A 19,313-nucleotide genomic window follows, 5' to 3' on the forward strand; every position below is an offset into this window, starting at 1 on the left:
CGCCAGCTAGTGAGCTCTATATACCTGCATGTTATACCGCGAAAGCGTCAATTACGCTGCGCGGCTTTCTATATTTCCCAATTGGCACATATTCGATTCCGTCAAATCCCATCGAACCTGGTCCTCCTAAAGCCATGCCCCGTGGCGTATCTGTCCACCTTGGGGATGCGGCAATAGCAATGATCATCACCTTTAGCCCGTACTTGTACTCGGGCGTACCCAGCCCGGCTCCTGTCTCTGCATCAAGAACGGCAATCAAATCTGGCACCGACGCTAGTATCCGGGACTCCCCAGTTGGCAGAACCGCCTCCACGAAGGCATTCTCGTTCTTGAACGGGATTCTGATAATGACTTTTGTGCCATCTGGCAGGCCTCCGTCTACCTCGAGCACACCATATGTATGGCCGGTTCTAAGGACGCGTTCTACACTTGTTATTTTTCCTTCTCCAAGGATCGCCGCGCTCTCAGGACCCCCAAGCTCGTCAATCATCCGCTTCGCTCTGTCACTGATGGTCTTTTCCAGCGCGATTGCGCGACCAATCCACCAGGCGAGAGAAACAGTGTTCGTGACGGCCTGTTCGCGTACGGTCTTGGACGTCTTTGGAGGACCAGCACTTCCAGCGCGACAGCCCATCTCCACGCAAGACGCACGTAGAATTTTATCAACGAGCTTGTCTGTACGCGAGGCCGTCATTGTGATGAATGACCCGTCACCGCTGGCGATGGTCATAGGAACTAGAGCCTCGCCGCGCTCAGTGCCGTATACATTCGCCGTGACCTGCCAGGTCGTGGGATACGCACGGCCCATGTAATCGGCGTCGATGCAGAAAACACCAAATCTTGCCGCAACACCCAGGTTTAGTACGCCATTTCCTCCACCGATTTCCAGAGCCATGAAGCCGGATACTTGGGGGCTGCCGGTGGCGCGCATGAGCTCTTCATGCGCCTTGAGACATTCGTCGTTTTCCAGGCGTTCCATGCTGACTTCGGGACTGCCCATGTTCCCTGTCCAGCCCACCAGGGCATCATCAGGGAGATAGTCTGGTGAGACTACTCTGACTGTGCCTGGGTTCTTCCGTACGAGAGCGCTGACTTTGAGGAACTCTTGATATGGGTCACCGCCGCCTCCACTACCGAGCACTTTGCAGCCTTGAGCGATGAAGCCGAGGTCTGTGGTCGATATGATCCATTGGCGATTCTTGATGAGCGGACGATAGGATTGGATATCATCGACTTCGTCAGCTGCCTTTGCTGGAATGCTCCGCGCAACTTCTTCTTTCTCAGCCTCCTCATGCTTTTCGCACTGGCCGAAGATTTCCTCGACGCCTTGTGAAACGACGGCCAATTCTCCAACCGCGCGAACAACAATTCTCGCCTTCGCGTCTACATACTGGATTGGAAGCATTGTGACCTCCGCAATCTGTACCGTTTCTGGCTTCGCCCCGTTAGCGACAGCCTTCTCAACTGCCGATCGAGACACGAATTCTTGTGCCGACTTGACTGATTGATTGGACGTATCAACAACCGTATCAATGACACCAGATACTCGCGAGATGGCAGCCCCAACCGCATTCGCAACCTCTGCCCCGCTAACCGTTCGCAAACTCCGGACGCCTGTAAGAGGTTCATCTGTTTTAATAAGCGCGGCACCCCCTCCAACAATCAAAACATCGATGTCTCCTTTCTGTGTCTTGGTCCTGTCTACAAGTGCCGCAATCATTTGCCGCATTTTCTCACGTACTCGAGACACCATGTCGGCAGTAATGTCTGCCAATCGTGAGGTATCCCCCATACCACGGAAGGGATTTGGTTCGCATGGTGAATGAATACCCGCCGCAGCAACGATATCCGTTGACGTTAGATAGTCACCTCCAAAAAGCTTTGCCTTCTCCAGCAACTCCAGAGCAACGCTGTCAGGGCCAACAGTCAATTCACCATCCGTCTCGCGTATTATGCTTCCACCTCCCAGACCAATACTCTCGACAGCAGGAAGTGCAAAGTTTGTTCGGACGCCGCCAACAAGACCCGTGACGGAGCTCATTTGCGGTAGGCCATTCGGCAAAAGCAGTCCGCTATCTGATGTAGTTCCTCCAATGTCGATAACCACCAGAGGCTCCGTCCGGTCTTCCTGACCTAGCCCGCTAGCCTTCCCCGCAGCGCGCCACAAAAACTCTCCACCACGGATGGAATTTGTTGGGCCCGAATTGAATGTGCGGATTGGTTTGTCAACTGCCTCTCCGGCACTTAGAACGCTGCCATCGTTCTGCGTGAGGTATAGTGTATAGGGATTGCTTTGGAAGATATCCCGCATCGCTTTCTTGAATGCGTAGATCGTCTTCTCGGCAAGAGGACGTAACGTTGCATTGAGGATCGCAGCGTTCTCACGAGACAGAAAGCCCAGGCCCGAAATTTCATGAGAGAGCGTAATCCGCGGTTTGGAATTGGCGGATGTCATCGTCTGCAGAAGGATATCGCGAACGGCCACTTCCTGCGCATTATTGAGCGGCGCGTACATGCCTGAAATCACAATATTCTGGACTCCGTCTGCAGTTAACTCCGCAGCAATTCGGCGGATCTCATCTTCGTCAATAGCGCTAATCTCTTCGCCAGAGATCTGATACCCTCCATGACAAAAGTACTGTCGCGGGGACTCGATACACGACCGAAGATCCAGCGGAAAGTCAGTGAATGGTGGAATCCCACGGCCAAAGCCCTCATCTGGTCCGCCACAGAGCCTTATCACCGCAACTCGACGGAGAGCCGGCGAGCGCTGGACGACGGCATTGACAAAGTGCGTGGTGCCAACGATGACGCAGCCGATCGAGGAGAGGGAAACTGAAGCCGTCTCGATCACTGTTTGAACAGCGTTCGTGATGCCGGTCGTGACGTCGGGCGTGGTGGGTGCCTTGTGCGATGCGATTATGGTCATCGAGTCAGGCGCAATGAGCACCGCGTCAGTGTTTGTGCCTGCCCATCGTTAGTTACGACTTCAGTTACTGCTGCAACTACATACCGCCGACATCGACACCAATGCGATACCTGTGGTCTGGTAAGCTGCCCATGATTGTCTGCTCATGGTCATGGCAGTCCAGCTGGCAGAGCCATATAGGTGCTCTTATCAGGCGGGGTATTGACGCCGGCCTACCCCAACTCCAGTTCCCCGACTGATCGGCCAACTTCCCTCTCCTAGCCGACGGCTCCTTTGTCCCCTCACGACTCCACATTGTGCCATATCACACTGATAGGTATAATCCTCAGGCTATCAACCTAGGCGTCTCCAAATCCCAAGTCACGCGATCTGGTATATGGGCACCCCCGCCAACATAAAGGCGTGGTATCAACAGTCCGAATTAGTGACTATACAGCGTCTTTGAAGATAGCAGTATCAAACAATGACGACTCCAAGTATTCCCATCATCGATTTAGAGCCAGCGCGCTCCGGTGGCCCTGAGGAACTCGCCAACCTCGCGCACGAAATATACCAGGCGTTCAAACATGTCGGCTTCGCATACATTAAGAATCACGGCGTGCCTCAGGACCTAATCGACGAGGCCTTCAGTTGGGTACGCTCATCATGAACCCTTCCTTTGTCTCCACTAACATGGAATAGAGCGCCAAATTCTTCGCCCTCCCGGAATCCGAGAAGAACAAAGCTCCGCACCCGCCTGAAGGTAGTTACCACCGCGGCTACAGCGGGATAGGACGCGAAAAAGTCGTTCAGATGGTGTTCGACTCGGACTCGATCGCCGAACGACGCAAGACGCCGGACGTGAAAGAATCATTTGAGATAGGCAACGAGAACGACACTAAAATGCGCAACATCTGGATCCCTGAAGAATCGCTCCCTGGATTCCGCGGTTTTTTTGCTAAATTCTTCAACATTTGTTCAGATCTCGAGACGCTCATGCTGCGACTCATTGCTTTGGGCATGGGCCTCGATGAGAACTTCTTCTTAAAGTACCATTCTGAACGAACGAACCAGTGCCGTCTACTGCATTACCCAGCAGTGGAGGAGGAACTGCTGCGAGCTGGCAAGGCCGAGCGGATCGCAGCGCATACAGATTTCGGCACTATGACGATTCTCTTCCAGGATGAGGTGGGCGGATTGGAGGTTGAGGATATTCATGAGAAGAACAAGTTCAATCCCGCACCGTATATCCCCGGAACAGCCGTCGTCAATATTGGCGACTTGCTCATGCGCTGGAGTAATCATGAATTGAAGTCGACGATGCATCGGGTGAGGGCACCACCTTTGGTAGATGTTGAGGATGGGAGTACCGTGGAGAAGAAAAGGCGGATGACGAGACCAAGGTACTCCATTCCGTACTTTATTAGTCCCGATCGAGATAAGATGATTGAATGTCTACCGAACTGTCACGGGGAAGGGAGGCCGAAGTTGTATGAACCGATCACGAGTAGCGAGTATATTGCGATGAGGATGAACGCGACTTACTAGGGGCTTTTCATGATCTACGTGACTGTGCTAAAATGATTACTTCTATGATGAATGTTGGGTTCTTGCTATTATTGATCGTGAAATGATATTATTTACTTTGCCAAGTATGCCAGTATCAGCATCAGTACTGGAACATGTTTCATGCTACAAGCTAAAGTAACCCATATGTTCAAGAAAATGATTTCTAACATTCAACTAGGTCAAAAAGCAATCTATCCACCCGTACACCCAAGCTTCTGGATTGCAACTACTCGTCATCCCCAGTAAAAACCCTTATCGGCATCCAGCTATCTCCAACAACCTTCGCCCTCGTCTTGATGGCAGAAATCTCCCCCATCTCGTCTGGACTGAGCTCAAACCCTTCAAGATCTATGTTACTATCGATGCGTGCGGGAGTGATGCTCTTGGGAATAACGCTGACGCCGCGCTGGAGGTTCCATCTTAGTCTGTAGCACAAATCAGCATATCACAGTACCGCAGGAGATGGAACTGGTTTGAATACAGTATCTGAGAAGGAGTCTTCTGCTTCGCTCTCGCAATTTTTAGCACAACCGGGTCCTGTAGCAGATTCGTTCGCCCGTTGATGGGGGAATCACTGTGCCCACCGAGGCAGGAGTAAGCAGTGCAGTGAATTTCTTTGGAGGTGCAGTAGGCGAGAAGCTTCGGCCTATCTTCTTCATCAGCTCTCAAAAATTCTGCTGAAACTGATATACGTACGAGGGATTATAGGGATGGAGCTGTAGCAGGAAGGTCAGTTAGTTAGGTGCACCTCGCCTTCACTTATGAGTACGTCGCTGAACTGACCTCAATCTGGTTTACTGCAGGTATCACCTTACAGGAAGGATCATTGAGAAGCCTCTCCAAGTGACTGATCTGGAAATTTGACACGCCGATGTTGCGAACTTTTCCCGTACCCAGGAGCTTCTGCATTTCCTGCCTATATTCATCAATGAGCACCTAATCACCACCCGCATCCGTCATACCGAGGACGCGAATGCTAATAGAACACACCAAGTTCGTACAAAATCCCAGTCCTTCAAATGTTTTGATCGATCTTCCGGATCCGTCGAGCACGGGAAATGTATGAGATACAAATCCACATACTCCAGCCCCAAGTCTCTCAACGAACTTTCCAGTCCCTCTCGGACTCGGTGATGCCAATGGTTATCGAGCTTAGTCGTCACCCAGATCTCCTCCCTTGGGATGCCGGAATCGCGGATCCCCTGTCCGACCTCCTTTTCGTTGCCGTAGTTCAGCGCCGTGTCGATGTGGCGGTAGCCATGTTGCAGGGCGTGTTTCACTGCGAGGCACGTGGCGTTGGCGCTGCTTTGCCAGGTTCCGAGGCCAATTGGGGGGATGGAGCCAGTACCGTGCAAGAGGGGAATTGGGCTTTTCATGGCGTTGGGGATACGGTTGATACTGGTGTAGAGTTGAGGAGGGCTTACAATTGTTGTTCGTCTTAGTGTCTCCTAGGATTTTTTATGCTTGAGACCCCGCCTCAAAATCCCCACCAAAAACTTCCTAGATGGCTATTTCTCCGGGCAATACCTTATCCCCTTGTCTACAGTGCCGTGATCCCGCAAGGAAGTTTTGATGTCTAGCGCTCTCCAACCTAACCCCAACCAGGAGACTGATCGGCCAACTAACGTACAATTCTAGACACCACACCGAAACTAACTGCGATATGGGGGTATGCCAGGAATACTCCAAGAGCAATGGGGTAATTGTCATTCGAACTGCCCAATCGTTAATAGGCCGAGACGGTCAATGTACTTGTGTTCTCTCTCAAAAGCCACAATGTCAATCATGTCATGACTCCTTCGTTCCAACTGCTACATATGCCATATACCGGTAGGACTACGGTGAAGGCCAGAAGTCACGAGCCGCTATGTGCCCAAGAATCAGCCATCAGTATAGAATATAAGTCATTATATGTGACTAATCCATGGCCCCGCCAGCCAAACCACATAAATTCATGTGCCAGAGTATGGGAGTCGTCGTCATGAATGTGCCGGGGAACTCAGATCAAATGTGTGATACTTGCTTTGGATTGCTGATATACTCTTGTCCCAACAGTGCATCTGCTGACGTAGAAAGACGTTGAAACTTCTCCCTCTTCCGCTAGCGCTCTCCATCCAGGCCAGGTACGCCCTGATACGAGATCGGCCAACTTGATCGCTCAACATCGACCCCAATCCCCAGCTCGCGGCGATCACAGACGGGCGCCACTAGATGCTTTCCAATCTTGAGTGCCAATCATCAGTCCAATAATCCAGAGTGGTTGGACTTGCGCAACGATAAGCACACCCGCTCTAAAGACCCGCTTGCGTCCCGAGCTGCACCCCAACAGAGACCACGTTCAACTATAATTCTACATCATTTGGTTCCTCAAGAGAGAGCTGTGGAGTGAATGAGAGAAATGAAGACTTTGTCGTGGCCCGACATCAAGCAGCGGCTCCAATGGTCCCTCCATACATTTCCTGCCCCATTCTTGACCCCGAGTATGCCTGCTGACCTTCATCGTCAGCCCTGTCGACGAGAATGCCGACTACGAAAACACGACCTGGTGCAATCGAGACCTTATTCCGATTCCGCCGGAGCGGAGGACGTACGGAGTCTGGTCCTACTTTGGTACGTACATACCGTCTAAAGTCGCTTGTTCGCTTGTTTGAACACCTTTATTCAGTGACTGACTAAGGCGGGAATGGGCAGGATACTGGACCGTCTCTGGCGCCTGCGTCTCAGCATGGTCGACAGGGAGCACGCTGCTGGCATTCGGATTGAGCCCGCAGCAGGCAATAGGCGTGATTGTAGGTTCCCCCATCCAACGGCCAGCTAATCTGACAATTCTTCAAGATCCTCGGCTCCTTTCTCACGGGCTTACTTTCTGTTTTCTGCGGCTGGATGGGTGAGGTGCATCATATCGGTTTCACAGTGTCCAGCCGATTCTCCTGGGGAATGAGAGGGTCCTACTGTACGCCATTCAGAAGCCCTCATCCAAAGGGGCCCAACGGCAGAAGGCTGACGAGAGCTACAGTCCCCGTCATTCTTCGCAGCTTTGTCGGATGCATGTGGTTCGGCATGCAAGCCTTCTGGGGAGGCCAAGCGACGCGGGTTATGATCGGTGCTATTATACCTGGTTTGTCCATATCTTTCATTTACCTTACTACTTCCATTGGGGGGAAGACCACTGCTTACTGAAAGAGACAGGCTTCGCCCATATGAAGAACTATTTCTCTGCCAGCTCGCACCTGCAAACAAACGACTTTATTGGGCTGGTGATCTGGATGGCGGGTTTTATTCCCGCTGTCCTGATAAAACCCGAGAAACTGCAAATCCCGTTCTTCTCTTGCTTTGTGCTTTTCTGTGGAACCTGCTTTGGGTTGCTTATTTGGTAAAGAAAACTTCTCTTCCACAATCCTCTCACCTTTAGGGCTTAGAGGTGTGCTAATGATGTTTGCGTGCAACAGGTCCGTCTCTCAAGCGCACGGCGCAGGCCAGCTCTTCCACGAGCCCGGGACAGCGCCCAATACCGGTTGGGCTTTTATGTTTGGAATCACCGCAATCCTCGGCTCCTGGGGCAGCGGGACACTCGGTCAGTCAGACTGGGTGCGGTACTCAAAGAGACGATATGCACCTACCTTATCTCAGCTGGTGGCGTGTCCGATGACAATCTCCATAACGGCAACGATCGGAATTATTGTTACAAGCGCGAGTAACCAGATAATGGGTGGAGAGATCCAGTGGAATCCCATTTACCTGCTGGCAGATGTGCAGGAATACTATGGAAGCAGTCCGCGTGTTAGGGCGGGGGTCTTCTTCGCCAGTCTTGGCTGTGTCGCAAGCCAGTTCTCGGTATGCCGTTCTCATTGGGAGTATGCAGTGATGGACGTTACTGATGAATAAATATAGATTAGCGTAGTGCTAAACAGCGTCAGCACGGGGATGGACCTCGCCGGTCTGTGGCCGCGATACCTAAACATCGTGAGGGGCAGCTATATCATGGCCATTATTGGAATAGCTACTCAGTACGCTGCTTCAAATTCTCTTCAGCCGCTCCAAGACTAACACATCTATAGACCCTGGCAGCTCATCTCAACCGCGACTAAATTCTTGTCCGTACTGAGTGGCTTCGGCGTCTTTATGGCTCCGGCAACGTGCGTGCTTCTCCTAAATGAATCTTCCACAATTTGAGCTCATCTAGCTAAACAATGTAACCTAGTGGCCTAATGTTAGCGGACTACCATATCATTCGACGACACTGCCTAAAACTGTCAGATCTGTACATTGGCTCACCATCCAGCATCTACTGGTTCAGTCACGGAGTGAACTGGCGCGCGCTGGTTGCGTTTACCGCTGGGATGTGGCCGCTTCTACGTACTCCTGCCCTTTAACCTCTCTATTCCCCCTCTTATACAGGTGGCGCAGCATAACGTGTGTGAATATGTGCAACAGCCGGCCTCGCAGCAAACGTGAACTCGTGGACTGAAGACAAATGGACCGGGTGGCTGCGGCTGTATAATCTGACGTTTATCGTGGGTTTAACGATTAGCCTGCTGGTATTTTGGGTATTGAATTTACTATTCCCGGTGCTGGGGACGGACTTGGATGGACCTTTTGTGTTGCAGGGAGTGGATGGGGGTTGCGATGGATGTGAGAGAAGCTCTGGGACTGCTATCCCATCCGAAGCTGGGAATGAAGAGTTGCCTGCGGCAACAGAACAGAAGACAGCCAAAGAAAAGAGGGCAGAGGTTTCCGTCGTCTAAAGACGTTTTGCCACCAACGATCTGAGATAGATAATTAAGATCAATGCTTCATGATACGATGCAATTCAATGTTCGGCAGACGCACATCAAAACACAGACATATGTATTGCAGCAAGGATATCGTTAACTCACGCCTGTTCTTCCAAAATATCTATCAAAGATCTACTCTTCTAACGCCTATGACCTGGCCTCTGATGGAAAGGATATTACAAGCTAGGCAAGGGTATCGTTCCCAGCATTCTCATGACTCCATATGGATAGGAAATCAACGGCGTCTCGGGCAAGACAGCCAGGAATGAGCGAAGAGAATTAGACATTCCTGGCAATCTATATAATTGCAATTTGCACAGTTGCTGAACCAAGCCCAAGTGGTCTTCAACAAAGCTCCGCCTAAAATCGCATACTAGTCAGGCAATTTTCAACGGTGGCCTGCGATAAAGCGTCAAGAGAACTCAGGAAGTCAGATATTTCGTGTTAGGTAAAAGAGTTCAAAATACCCTTACTTAACTCTATGAACAGGAACGCTGATTACATCCAATGGCTGTGCATAAACAGGGAAATACATGACTCCTTCCAAGATACCATAACCGATAATAGTCCTTGCACTCTCCTACAGACCAACGCATATGAGCGTAATTAGTTGAAAAAAAGAAATCTAAATATTCTCACTCGGCCTATCAGGGTGTCTCGCCACGGTAAGCTGATAATGGCAGTTCGAGCAGTCGAGCGGCCAGTACCTATCATTCATGAATCGGCGCCAGCGAACGTCAACCTGTCTATGCAGAGCCGGGTATCCGTACTCGAATATAATCGGTGTCCCAGTTTCAAGAATGAGGGATTGGAGGTTCGGCAGATGATCCAGCCAGCGATCGATCTCTTTCCTGACCTCTTCTTGAATGCGCTCAGATGAATCATACAGCGTAGTCCAGAGAACGAGCTCTTGAAGGCTGCGCGGGAGAAGGCACTCTGGAAGTGGGAGTCGATAGAGCATGCGGCTGTAAAGCTCTTCGACTCGGACTGTGAGTCTTTGGAGTTTGGAGAATGCGCGCATGTCCAGGGGGTCGGAATAACGATCTTCGAAGGGCCAGAAGTTGATGTCGAGCGACTCCAGAGTCACCTTATGCTGACTGAGTGCCGCAATATAAGATTTAGGGTCACTCCTGGGTTCATTGCTGTCGTTGGGACTCTCACGGACCTCACCTTTACAAGTGAAGCTTCGGAGACCCTTTGGTACAGCGAGGGCTCGGGCCAGTGTCTCCGCACTGAAGTCGCAGCACAGAAGGGTCAACTCTTCTAGAGCAGTACTACGAGTAAAAGGGACAGGAAAGCCACAGCAAGAAATATGAGCCCCGAGAATAGACAGTTTCTTGAGGGTCGGGTGGCTCATGAAGGCATCAATATCACAGCACCATGGCTCGTTATCGGTCAGGTTTAGTTCCACTAAACTCCCCAAGTCAGCTGGCATCTCCAAAGACAAGTCATTACATACATGTCCTGAGATGGGCTAAGGCTCCTTCCTTTAGAGCCGCCAGGAAATGGCGGCGAAAGACATGCCATTTGTGAACTCGAAATGGTTGGCTGTCTAGGGCCGGCCCACCCCCTTTGACCGTGAGATTCTCAAGTCCGGTTAAAGACTTCATGGCCTGTGTAAGAACAGTAAAGCACGGTCCATCGCCATGATAGTGAATTGTTAGTGACCTTACGGCAGATGCTATGCCGGGGAGCCGACCAAGCATCGCTCTGTAGGCCAACCCCTGGTTGTTCCGGATCACCACGTCCCGGTTGAGACGGGGCATCACGATTGTGTGAAAGCGCCGTCTCGTCTGGGCGAGACGTGAGAGCGAAGCCTTGTCAGGATCGATGTGGTCGATAACCGTGGCGACCAACTCGCTGGGGAGATCCTGCAGACTTGGCATGGTAGTAATGACTGAGAAAACTCAAGCCCAATATAAGGTCTGGAAAGTAGAAGAGTGGGATTAATGAGGAAGAAGCCAAATTCGAAATCAGTGAATGTCTTTAATAACCGCTTCTTGAAGGCCAATAAGGTGTCGAGGGCGTGGTGAAGCTGGCATTCACTACATCAAAGAGCTGGGTATGCTGGTCGCCCTCCCATTAGCCGCTATGCAGAATTATTTAATGTTGGCTACTTTCCCAGCGTAAGGTCTTGGTGATAGCTCATGGTGAAAATTTACACTTCCGTTCTCAAATTCGCACTGCCAAAACCTTGGCCAGGCCTTTCTGCCATTTCTCTTTGAGAGCTTGTGGGAGATCAGGGCATTGGTCTCATTGTGCTGCTGAGATGTCGTCTAAGAATCTGGGAGCAAGCTACAAATCGCGATGCAGAGATTTATAACTGAGTTCAAAGATATATAGTTTTTTTGGCCAATTGATCTGGATAGCGTATCCTCAGAGACAGGTTACTCTCCTATCAACCATTGTGCTCTCCCTTGACCCGAATCACCCTCGAGAGAAACAATCAATGCACCGAAACGAATCACAATCTCTATTTGTACGTGCCTCTATCTGATCTACGAATAGACAACCGCAGCTCACTCACGAAGCTCTCTTTCAGCATCCGTATCCGCCCAACCTCATCTGGGGTTTAAGCCAGAACCACCAGCGCTGTCGCGCAGTTCACCAAATCTACTTAAAACGTCAAACATGAGACATCTATGGCCTGTAGTGTGCAACTAAAGCACGGAGAGATAATAGTAGGGCCATTAAATGCTGACTATGAATTGCCTAACGATGGTTGTTGCATACCGGCGTGCTCTGTGAGTAAGCCTTTGGGTTGACAAAGCCAATCAACTCACTTACCATTGGCGCTCAAGTCTCTGACTGGTGGTTCAGGCTGATATCCTAACAGAATGGGTATTGCATATCTGCCTGAAACTGGCACTCTCCGGGACCAGAGTTGGCCGCGCTAGGTTTACGGCTGTCTTTGGCGACCCCAAGAGATTACAAGCTAGAAAGGTACTGTCCTACGTATGGCGCACAGGCTTTTACCCCTTGAATTGCCTTGGTCTAAAGGTATATATTCCTAAGTCGCTCCTTACGTGGACGGGCAACGAGGGACAAGGAAGGTACGGCCATAGGCACGAACTGGCCTACAGAGTTTGGGTGTGACTTCACGCTTGAACTCTTTTCTCCACGTCTTATTGCTCTATCTCACTCTTAAAGCGCCATATTCCTCCCTAAGGGTCTTTCTTTTCGTTCCTAGAAGCCGTATTATTCTTTAATACCTAAGAGCCACCCCCTGTCACCTAGAGCACGTCACGCCGTCCTATTCATGCCTCTTCCTCCAATCACTATCGGCTCCTGGGGTAGGAACTTTGCTGTATGCATTGCTGAGTGCTAACGAACAGGTTTAGACAACCTTGATCCCGCCTCCAACATCCTCGGCCGCGTTTTCGATCGAGACCCTGTGCTCCGGTTTATGCTCTGTAACCTTTCCGACGATCAGTACAACGCGTACCTGCAAGCGTACTGGCGCGGCCTCTGCCGAACCGCCCTTCTTAACGGCGCAATTATCCTGGAAGCTGACGGGTGGAAATCGGTCGCAGTCATACTCCCACCTGGCAGAAATGTCGACAGCCCATGGACAATCATTCCCGCTGCGTTTGGATTCTCTGGGGTGCTTTGGCGCATTGGTATTTCTGGGTGTATTGTGAGTATGGCAGCTGCAATGAGGACACTTTCTGACAGATAATAGCGTATGCTTGGTGATTATAGCCGGCCCGTCAACGCGGCGAAGAAGAGAGTACTTGGGAATCGGCAGCACTACTACGTCTTTGCGATTGGGACCGAGTACGAGCACCAAGGGAAGGGTACGAATGCCTACCCAAAGACCTAAAGCCTAATATATTGGCAGATTGTAAGACTGTCTGACTCTTGCAGGGCTGGCGCGAGCTTTGATAGAATCCCAGAAAGAAACGGCGTGGTGCACCGAGGTCCCGATATGGCTGGAGGCAACGACAGAGTACTCGCGGGATCTATACCTGTCTCTCGGATTCCAAGAGGTCGAGCAGATAACGATCGGCAAAGGAAAAGTCAACCGGGATGGATTCATGCAAAAGGACGGGGAAGGGGTAACGCTGTGGGCGATGGTCTGGTGGCCGCAGTCTTCTCAGCGGGATGTCGCTATGGTTGTCTGAATAGATGCGCTACTCTGATTCCTTACAGTAGAGATGTTTATTTTTAACTTGCTAGTGCTAAGTATCATTAGTGACCATTTCTCTTCAATGTTGCATGACTGGGGAGTCATCGTCATAGCTCATCCCCTAGGATACCTCATTGTAGGTCCCGTCCACTTGTGACGCCCTCGAGCCACCCAGTCAACGCAAGAGCAGAGCATAATAAATCCTAGCACAGGACCGGAGAAGTTCATGTTCTCCGGCGTGACCGGCAACGTGGGTGGAAAAGGCAGAAAGACCGCAAAATAGGTTGCAAACAGAATGGCAACCAAGTTCAGGGTAAGCCCCCATCGTCCCAGGCTATATGCCCCTGACGGCACATCACCCTTCAGCCTGCCCCAAACCAGGAAGGACAATGGGAACAGATAGGAGATATATAGCCCGAGCGCGCTCAGACTCATAATGCCATTAAAGGCCGCCGTCGACCCCATCTGCATGAAGGATAGCACAAAGATCCAGCCAGTCACCAACCCCAACGCCCGCAGCGGGATTTTCAGCCGCCTATCGACCTTGACAAAGAAGTCAGAAAATGGCAGCCCGTTATCTCTCGCAAACGCCCACATCAGCCTGGTCACCGAGGCGAGGCCGTTGAAGAATGCGATCCACCCCGATGACATGCCTGTGGCTATGAGCATGAAAGTCGCGGCTTTGGAGCCGGTCACTCGATACGTGATCTCGATAATTGGGTATCCCGTCGATGTCAGCAATGCTGAGGCGTAGGCTTCTGGACTTGGTCCCATGAAGTAAAGGATCGCGATGGCATAGCCGAGGGCCATAATCCCGTTTAACAGAGTTCCCCAGACCATCGATCTTGGAATTGTCAGGCGCGCATTGTGCACTTCCTCGGACATGTGAATAATGCCATCAACCCCTGCACATGCCTATCAACACTTGCTTTTCATAGAAGTATAGAACAAGGGTGTTAGCAGACACCTACCACTTAGAGGCGTGATAACGCCCAAAAGGCCCACCGAAAAGACAACGCCCGCGTCCTTCCACCCACTGAACCCACTCAAGAAGGTATCCCAGACAAAGTTATTCGCGTCTTCAATGCTATTGTGACTTTCATTCGAGCTCACCGCCGAACGACCCAGGACGCCGATGATCATCGGGAGTATGACGATGTGCATGATGCCGGCCACGGTCTCAATGACGCCGAGACACCGCCGCGCAAAGATATTCACTACAATTGGGGGTATGGAGACGGCCCACATCAGTAATGTGCTGCGCCAGCCGTGAATTGTGTATGTGGGATGAGCAAGTTTGATCATCCCTTCGATCTGATTGCCGATTAAGAAGGGCGCTATGGAGACAAGGGAGGACCAAGAGAAGACCTGCCAGCACGATCAGCTGTTATCAATGATATGGACGCCAGAAGAGGGGAGAGAGGTAAAGGTTTTACGGTTATCCATCCTGGTAGCTCGTGTTAATCTCTGTTTACATCACAGAAGGCTGGACCGGTCGTACCTTGGAAGAAACTGAAGAATCTGGGATGCCACGGTGCAAGGACATATGTCCAGTGATACTGCGCGCCTGCGGTAGGATGTACAGAGGCAAGTTCCGCCAGACTCATCGCAATCGCCATATTACCCACAATACTGACAAGGAGACCGTAGACAATTGCCGCGGGACCGCCATTGTAGAGACCGGCCAGGAGACCGCCGGCGACTGTCTCCCAGGACGCAAGGAGGGTGAGGGAGAAGAAAAGAGATGGCAGGAAGGAGAGGTATCTCTATGAATAGTACTGTCAGACGCCTGAACAGGGAGAATTGGGGTGAGAGGATTCGGCGCAAGTGGCGGCGTACGTCTAAGCGCTGCTTCTCCCGATAGGAAATGTGAGCATCTCCAAACCTGTCATCTTCTGGGGCGAGCGTCCTCCCTGAATCATCAGCACTGCCTCCTCCCCGTTGCGCCTCCATCGTGTCCGGATCTCTTTGCGTCACCTCGCGGGTGCTCGCTGTCTTTCTCTCAGTTCCAGCTCCGGCGACAGATGTAAGAGGCATCCTGGACGGCAACGATGGGCAAGTTAGCACTCTCTCGAGGAACCACAGGCAAGAAAGCTGATACCTGGCCCTCCTTACTCATATACCCGGACGGTATCCTCTATGCACAGTATTACACTGTACTTCATAGCACCGGACCGGGTCATTTTCTCTTGAGTGACGCTCAGCCATCGGATGATTTTCTGTTGCAAGCTGGACGTGGTCTAGATCGCTCTGAGATGATGATAGTATTGGCTGAATTGGATGGTTTCCTGTAGCAGTCTGCCAATTGATTTAAACTTTAAAGGAAAATCAATGGTTCTCATCGCAGTGTAACAGGGTTATATGGATAGGTATATAGGTGTACACTCTCAAACGAGCATCTTACTACCATCTTACTTCAGCCCAAGCTTTTGGATGCACTGGCCCTTTCCATTCCCGATGTGACAGGGCGAGAGCAGTCCAGTCTGATGTTGCAGCCATTAGTCATGGTCCTAACTCAGTTTCTATCACATGGAAGCGTTAATTGTTTCTCTGGGTTGGTCTTGCTCTTCCGGGTGCATGGCTTGTCTCCAGAACCTCATTGCCAGCCAAGGATAGAGTCGGATGTTGTGAGAGCCTTTGTGAGTGTACGTGGAACACAGTGCAAATCGCAGTGAGCGGAACATATTTTGCTCATGCCGCTAAAGCGTTTGCAAAACTGAATCACTGCCCTAGTAGCTTTTCCTTGACTTGATATGGCGTTTTGGATGGCAGATTTATATGCGGTGGCTGGATTTGCAATGCCAGACATATGAGATATATATGTTTTTAATGCAGACATGGTACTGGTAGGCTATGCTATATAAGGACTTATTATCCTCCCATTCAGAACCACTCCTGGTGAGGTTCAAATACTACGTTTCAGAACTTCGCTGAATATCCATATATCAGAGGTCATGTCTCATTTGATTTCAGTTGATTTCAGTTGTAACTCTGGCCGTTGGCGGGCTCGGCTAGGTAGTAACGCGGTCAGCACAAAAGTCAAATGCAGCAACAAGTGCTACCATTTAAGGTCATTCCTATTCATCACATTCAGCATGACTCGAGCGTGATCTTTGTTCCACCCCATGCCGGCTCTGGTGAGCATAATAGGTACAGATGCTTTCAACCGCACTCCGCATTTGTACCTTGATATGTCGCCTACGACCCTCGTAGTCGGTATTACAGGACAATTGAGCAGCTCATTCTGAATGTTATATCTGATATCTGTCCCAGCAGTCTCACTTCCGACCATCGTTCTCATGAATCTTCCACAATGCGTCCGCATCTGCGCGTAATTAGCACCGGCTAGGGCCAAGTCTGAAGCAAACTTGGAAACCAGGACATACCAGGATGTTTCTCTGTAGCCTCAATGTCTGCCCTCTTCTCCCTCTTCACCTTCGTATCTACTCCAAACGCTCGATCTCGCTCCTTAACCAATTCATCCAGCCCCCCGGGTACTGCATTCTTCACCTTCTCCTCATCTGTAAAGCTCAACATGAGCTTCGGCTCGCCTAGCGGGACCGGATCACCACGGTCAACCTGCCAAAGGTGATACGTCTTGCCGTAGAGCGGGATGATGTCGCGCATTTCGCTCGTCTCCGCAGCTTCCCATGCTGCGTTTGGTAAACCGGCCGGAGTCGGCATGATCAGCATACCTGATTTCACTTCGTAGGTGTGCGTATGCCAGAGCTTTCGCTCTTCAGAAGGTAAAGTGTCGAAAATGCGCGGGGAGACCATGTATTCGACCCCGATTAGCCGGGCGCCCTTGTTCGGGCTGTCGTAGATGAGGCATTGGCGGATATCTGCGCAGCACAACACCTTGTTCAAAAACTGATCAAAAGTTAGATGAGGCCGGGAGACGTACCCTCTGTCAAATGCGTACAGTAATGGTTCGCATCGACACAGCGTGTGGGGTCGTCAGCGTAGACGTGGAAGGCGTGCAAATGCGCGCAGATCTGGTTGACTGGTGTGAAGTTCTGGGTTGCAGCGGCAGCGGTCTCTAGGACGTGAGATTTTGTGGAGAGGGGCGCCTCAGTCGGATTGTTTGGGTCTGGCATGGCGAATGATTTTGGATTCCTGAGAACTGGAGGACCTGTTTCGAGATGATATTGGGTGGGTGAACAGTTGTAAGGGCTGAAGCGGGTGCGATAGTTTTTATGGGGGCGTGGGACGCGACAGAGCTGGCATTCCAAACTTGCAATACTGACGTAAAAGAGTTGCACTAATCTAAGATCTTTTTATCCTTGATATACTCGAATCGTTCTCTTTGGCAGCACGAATGTTAAAAGACCTGGTGGGTGGACTGTGATGTTGGCTTGTGACGTCACAATTGACATGGCGATGATTTCATGCACCAGTTTGGCGTATATAGAGAGCAAACCGCTTAACTTCAGGAACAATGGTCCGTATTCCAACGAAGATACTACAAGACCTATTCAACGCAGCATAAACCTGATTCAACGCGCCGCAAAAAATGGACTCCTCTGAAGCCAACCGCATGGCCACCCGCGCCCAGCAGGACCTCAACACCTACCAGGCAAAGCAGGGTCTCGGCCGCAAGAGCGATTCGAGTACGTTCCCATCACTCAAATTGCTCGATTGGCAATTCAGGGTGGTACTAATGTTCATAGCCCTCGAATCTGGCGTCGACGAGCTGGTCAATCGCAGATTCGACCAGCCCACCGACGTCCGATATGGCCGAGAAGCAGTCCCAACCGCCTCAGACCGCAAGCCTATCCCCGAGGACGAGGGGGGCATCCGTGATGACCGGGGACGCCTTGCGCCGGCGCAGGGCTTCGAAGGAAAAGGCGGACCGGAGGATAAGGTGGACCTGGAATAGATGATGCTGGTCATCCCGGGGAAGGGAACGATACTTCATATGTATTATAACATGCTTGATGCATGAACTGAATATGAAACATTGCATGATGATAATATTCTCTATGTAGTCCAATATAGACAAGGGTGGATAGGGGGCAGGGAATATTCATTTTACGCCTGTCACGTATGTCGTCTGCGCTGAAGAAGGCGGCTAAAGAACGAAGCAGGGTTATTGAAGCACGAAACAGGGTCATATTATATCGTGGAGAGCCCTATACCCATATCCATAGCCCAGTTCCTGCCTGACCTATCGAGTCCGACTAACAATAACCAACCTATTTATCCACTTCAACGGGGACAACCTCAGATACGTACTCTCCCCTCAATGCTCCTGCCAACTTCTCTAGATTCTCCCGCGGAACCTCGCCCAGGTGCTGCTCCCAAACAGCTTGCCACCACCCCTTGGCCTGGATGGTATACTTCTTTCCCTGCTCAAGAGGAACGAGCGGGATCTTTACCTCCGCGTCGATCTTTCCGCCAGGCGGAATCTCCACAAAATCCTCCACTGAGGGAGGAAGCTGGCGAGAGAACTTGACCGTGGTGATTTCGACCACTTTATCGTTCTCTGTATCAAGGATCTCGAAAATTCCGAGGACGTTGGCGCGCCCATCGAGCGGGGAGCCCCATTTCAGGACGGTAGCGGGGGTTTCGCCCTTATTCTGGACAGAGACCTGGATCGTGAGGGGGATGGGCGGGGTGAATTTTGCAGGAACAGAGGGAGATTGTAGTCGGACTTCAAGATTTGGAGTTGGCGGAGACATGATAGAGAGAGACAGCACGTAAAAGACTGATGCGGCGAGAACGAATGCGAAGACGCGGCAGAGCATGTCGACTTCCCAGTTGGCGGTCGCTTAGGCAGACTGCGTTGCAACTCGCTTATCTCTAGCATTAACAAACCCCGCCAAATGTTTCAGGGTTTAATTAGTCGGCTATTGGCTTTAATTTATGGGACCGGCGTCATCGCCGTGGTTGGTATGGTTGAGGCATGACTAGTCGGCGACCATCGGAACCC

The 19,313-nt window shown here is 51.1% G+C and overlaps 10 protein-coding genes across 10 annotated transcripts, besides 1 other annotated feature; 4 read left to right on the forward strand and 6 right to left on the reverse strand.

Moving 5' to 3' along the window:
* Nucleotides 1-19,313: part of a sequence feature (contig 1.135 1..301041(1)) that runs on past both edges of the window.
* ANIA_07952 (uncharacterized protein) lies at nt 32-3,062 on the reverse strand (the record flags this gene model as incomplete). The annotated part of the gene is made up of 2 exons (XM_676129.1): nt 32-2,967; nt 3,014-3,062. 2 exons carry the CDS (start codon nt 3,060-3,062, stop codon nt 32-34), a joined length of 2,985 nt encoding a protein of 994 aa, XP_681221.1.
* On the forward strand, nt 3,393-4,456 carry ANIA_07953 (isopenicillin N synthase family dioxygenase; the record flags this gene model as incomplete). The annotated part of the gene is made up of 2 exons (XM_676130.1): nt 3,393-3,563; nt 3,611-4,456. 2 exons carry the CDS (start codon nt 3,393-3,395, stop codon nt 4,454-4,456), a joined length of 1,017 nt encoding a protein of 338 aa, XP_681222.1.
* Nucleotides 4,704-5,853, reverse strand: ANIA_07954 (uncharacterized protein; the record flags this gene model as incomplete). The annotated part of the gene is made up of 4 exons (XM_676131.1): nt 4,704-4,902; nt 5,174-5,193; nt 5,261-5,393; nt 5,468-5,853. The coding sequence occupies 4 exons, from the start codon at nt 5,851-5,853 to the stop codon at nt 4,704-4,706; spliced, it is 738 nt and encodes a 245-aa protein (XP_681223.1).
* On the forward strand, nt 6,459-9,222 carry ANIA_07955 (protein furG; the record flags this gene model as incomplete). Its single annotated transcript, XM_676132.1, has 11 exons — nt 6,459-6,487; nt 6,550-6,600; nt 6,984-7,087; nt 7,169-7,266; nt 7,313-7,595; nt 7,667-7,850; nt 7,927-8,311; nt 8,369-8,484; nt 8,536-8,613; nt 8,679-8,833; nt 8,912-9,222. 11 exons carry the CDS (start codon nt 6,459-6,461, stop codon nt 9,220-9,222), a joined length of 1,794 nt encoding a protein of 597 aa, XP_681224.1.
* Nucleotides 9,878-11,138, reverse strand: ANIA_07956 (uncharacterized protein; the record flags this gene model as incomplete). The annotated part of the gene is made up of 3 exons (XM_676133.1): nt 9,878-10,662; nt 10,712-10,865; nt 10,926-11,138. The coding sequence occupies 3 exons, from the start codon at nt 11,136-11,138 to the stop codon at nt 9,878-9,880; spliced, it is 1,152 nt and encodes a 383-aa protein (XP_681225.1).
* ANIA_07957 (uncharacterized protein) lies at nt 12,512-13,075 on the forward strand (the record flags this gene model as incomplete). Its single annotated transcript, XM_676134.1, has 3 exons — nt 12,512-12,545; nt 12,594-12,882; nt 12,955-13,075. 3 exons carry the CDS (start codon nt 12,512-12,514, stop codon nt 13,073-13,075), a joined length of 444 nt encoding a protein of 147 aa, XP_681226.1.
* On the reverse strand, nt 13,496-15,418 carry ANIA_07958 (uncharacterized protein; the record flags this gene model as incomplete). The annotated part of the gene is made up of 4 exons (XM_676135.1): nt 13,496-14,286; nt 14,353-14,598; nt 14,883-15,147; nt 15,221-15,418. 4 exons carry the CDS (start codon nt 15,416-15,418, stop codon nt 13,496-13,498), a joined length of 1,500 nt encoding a protein of 499 aa, XP_681227.1.
* On the reverse strand, nt 16,472-17,478 carry ANIA_07959 (OBAP family protein; the record flags this gene model as incomplete). The annotated part of the gene is made up of 3 exons (XM_676136.1): nt 16,472-16,515; nt 16,768-17,223; nt 17,286-17,478. The coding sequence occupies 3 exons, from the start codon at nt 17,476-17,478 to the stop codon at nt 16,472-16,474; spliced, it is 693 nt and encodes a 230-aa protein (XP_681228.1).
* On the forward strand, nt 17,856-18,260 carry ANIA_07960 (uncharacterized protein; the record flags this gene model as incomplete). Its single annotated transcript, XM_676137.2, has 2 exons — nt 17,856-17,991; nt 18,052-18,260. Exons 1-2 carry the CDS (start codon nt 17,895-17,897, stop codon nt 18,258-18,260), a joined length of 306 nt encoding a protein of 101 aa, XP_681229.1. The 5' UTR covers nt 17,856-17,894.
* ANIA_07961 (uncharacterized protein) lies at nt 18,497-19,128 on the reverse strand (the record flags this gene model as incomplete). Its single annotated transcript, XM_676138.1, has 2 exons — nt 18,497-18,548; nt 18,617-19,128. 2 exons carry the CDS (start codon nt 19,126-19,128, stop codon nt 18,497-18,499), a joined length of 564 nt encoding a protein of 187 aa, XP_681230.1.

Source organism: Aspergillus nidulans, chromosome II (assembly GCF_000011425.1).
Source record: "Aspergillus nidulans FGSC A4 chromosome II".
Classification (NCBI taxonomy): Eukaryota; Fungi; Ascomycota; class Eurotiomycetes; order Eurotiales; family Aspergillaceae; genus Aspergillus; species Aspergillus nidulans.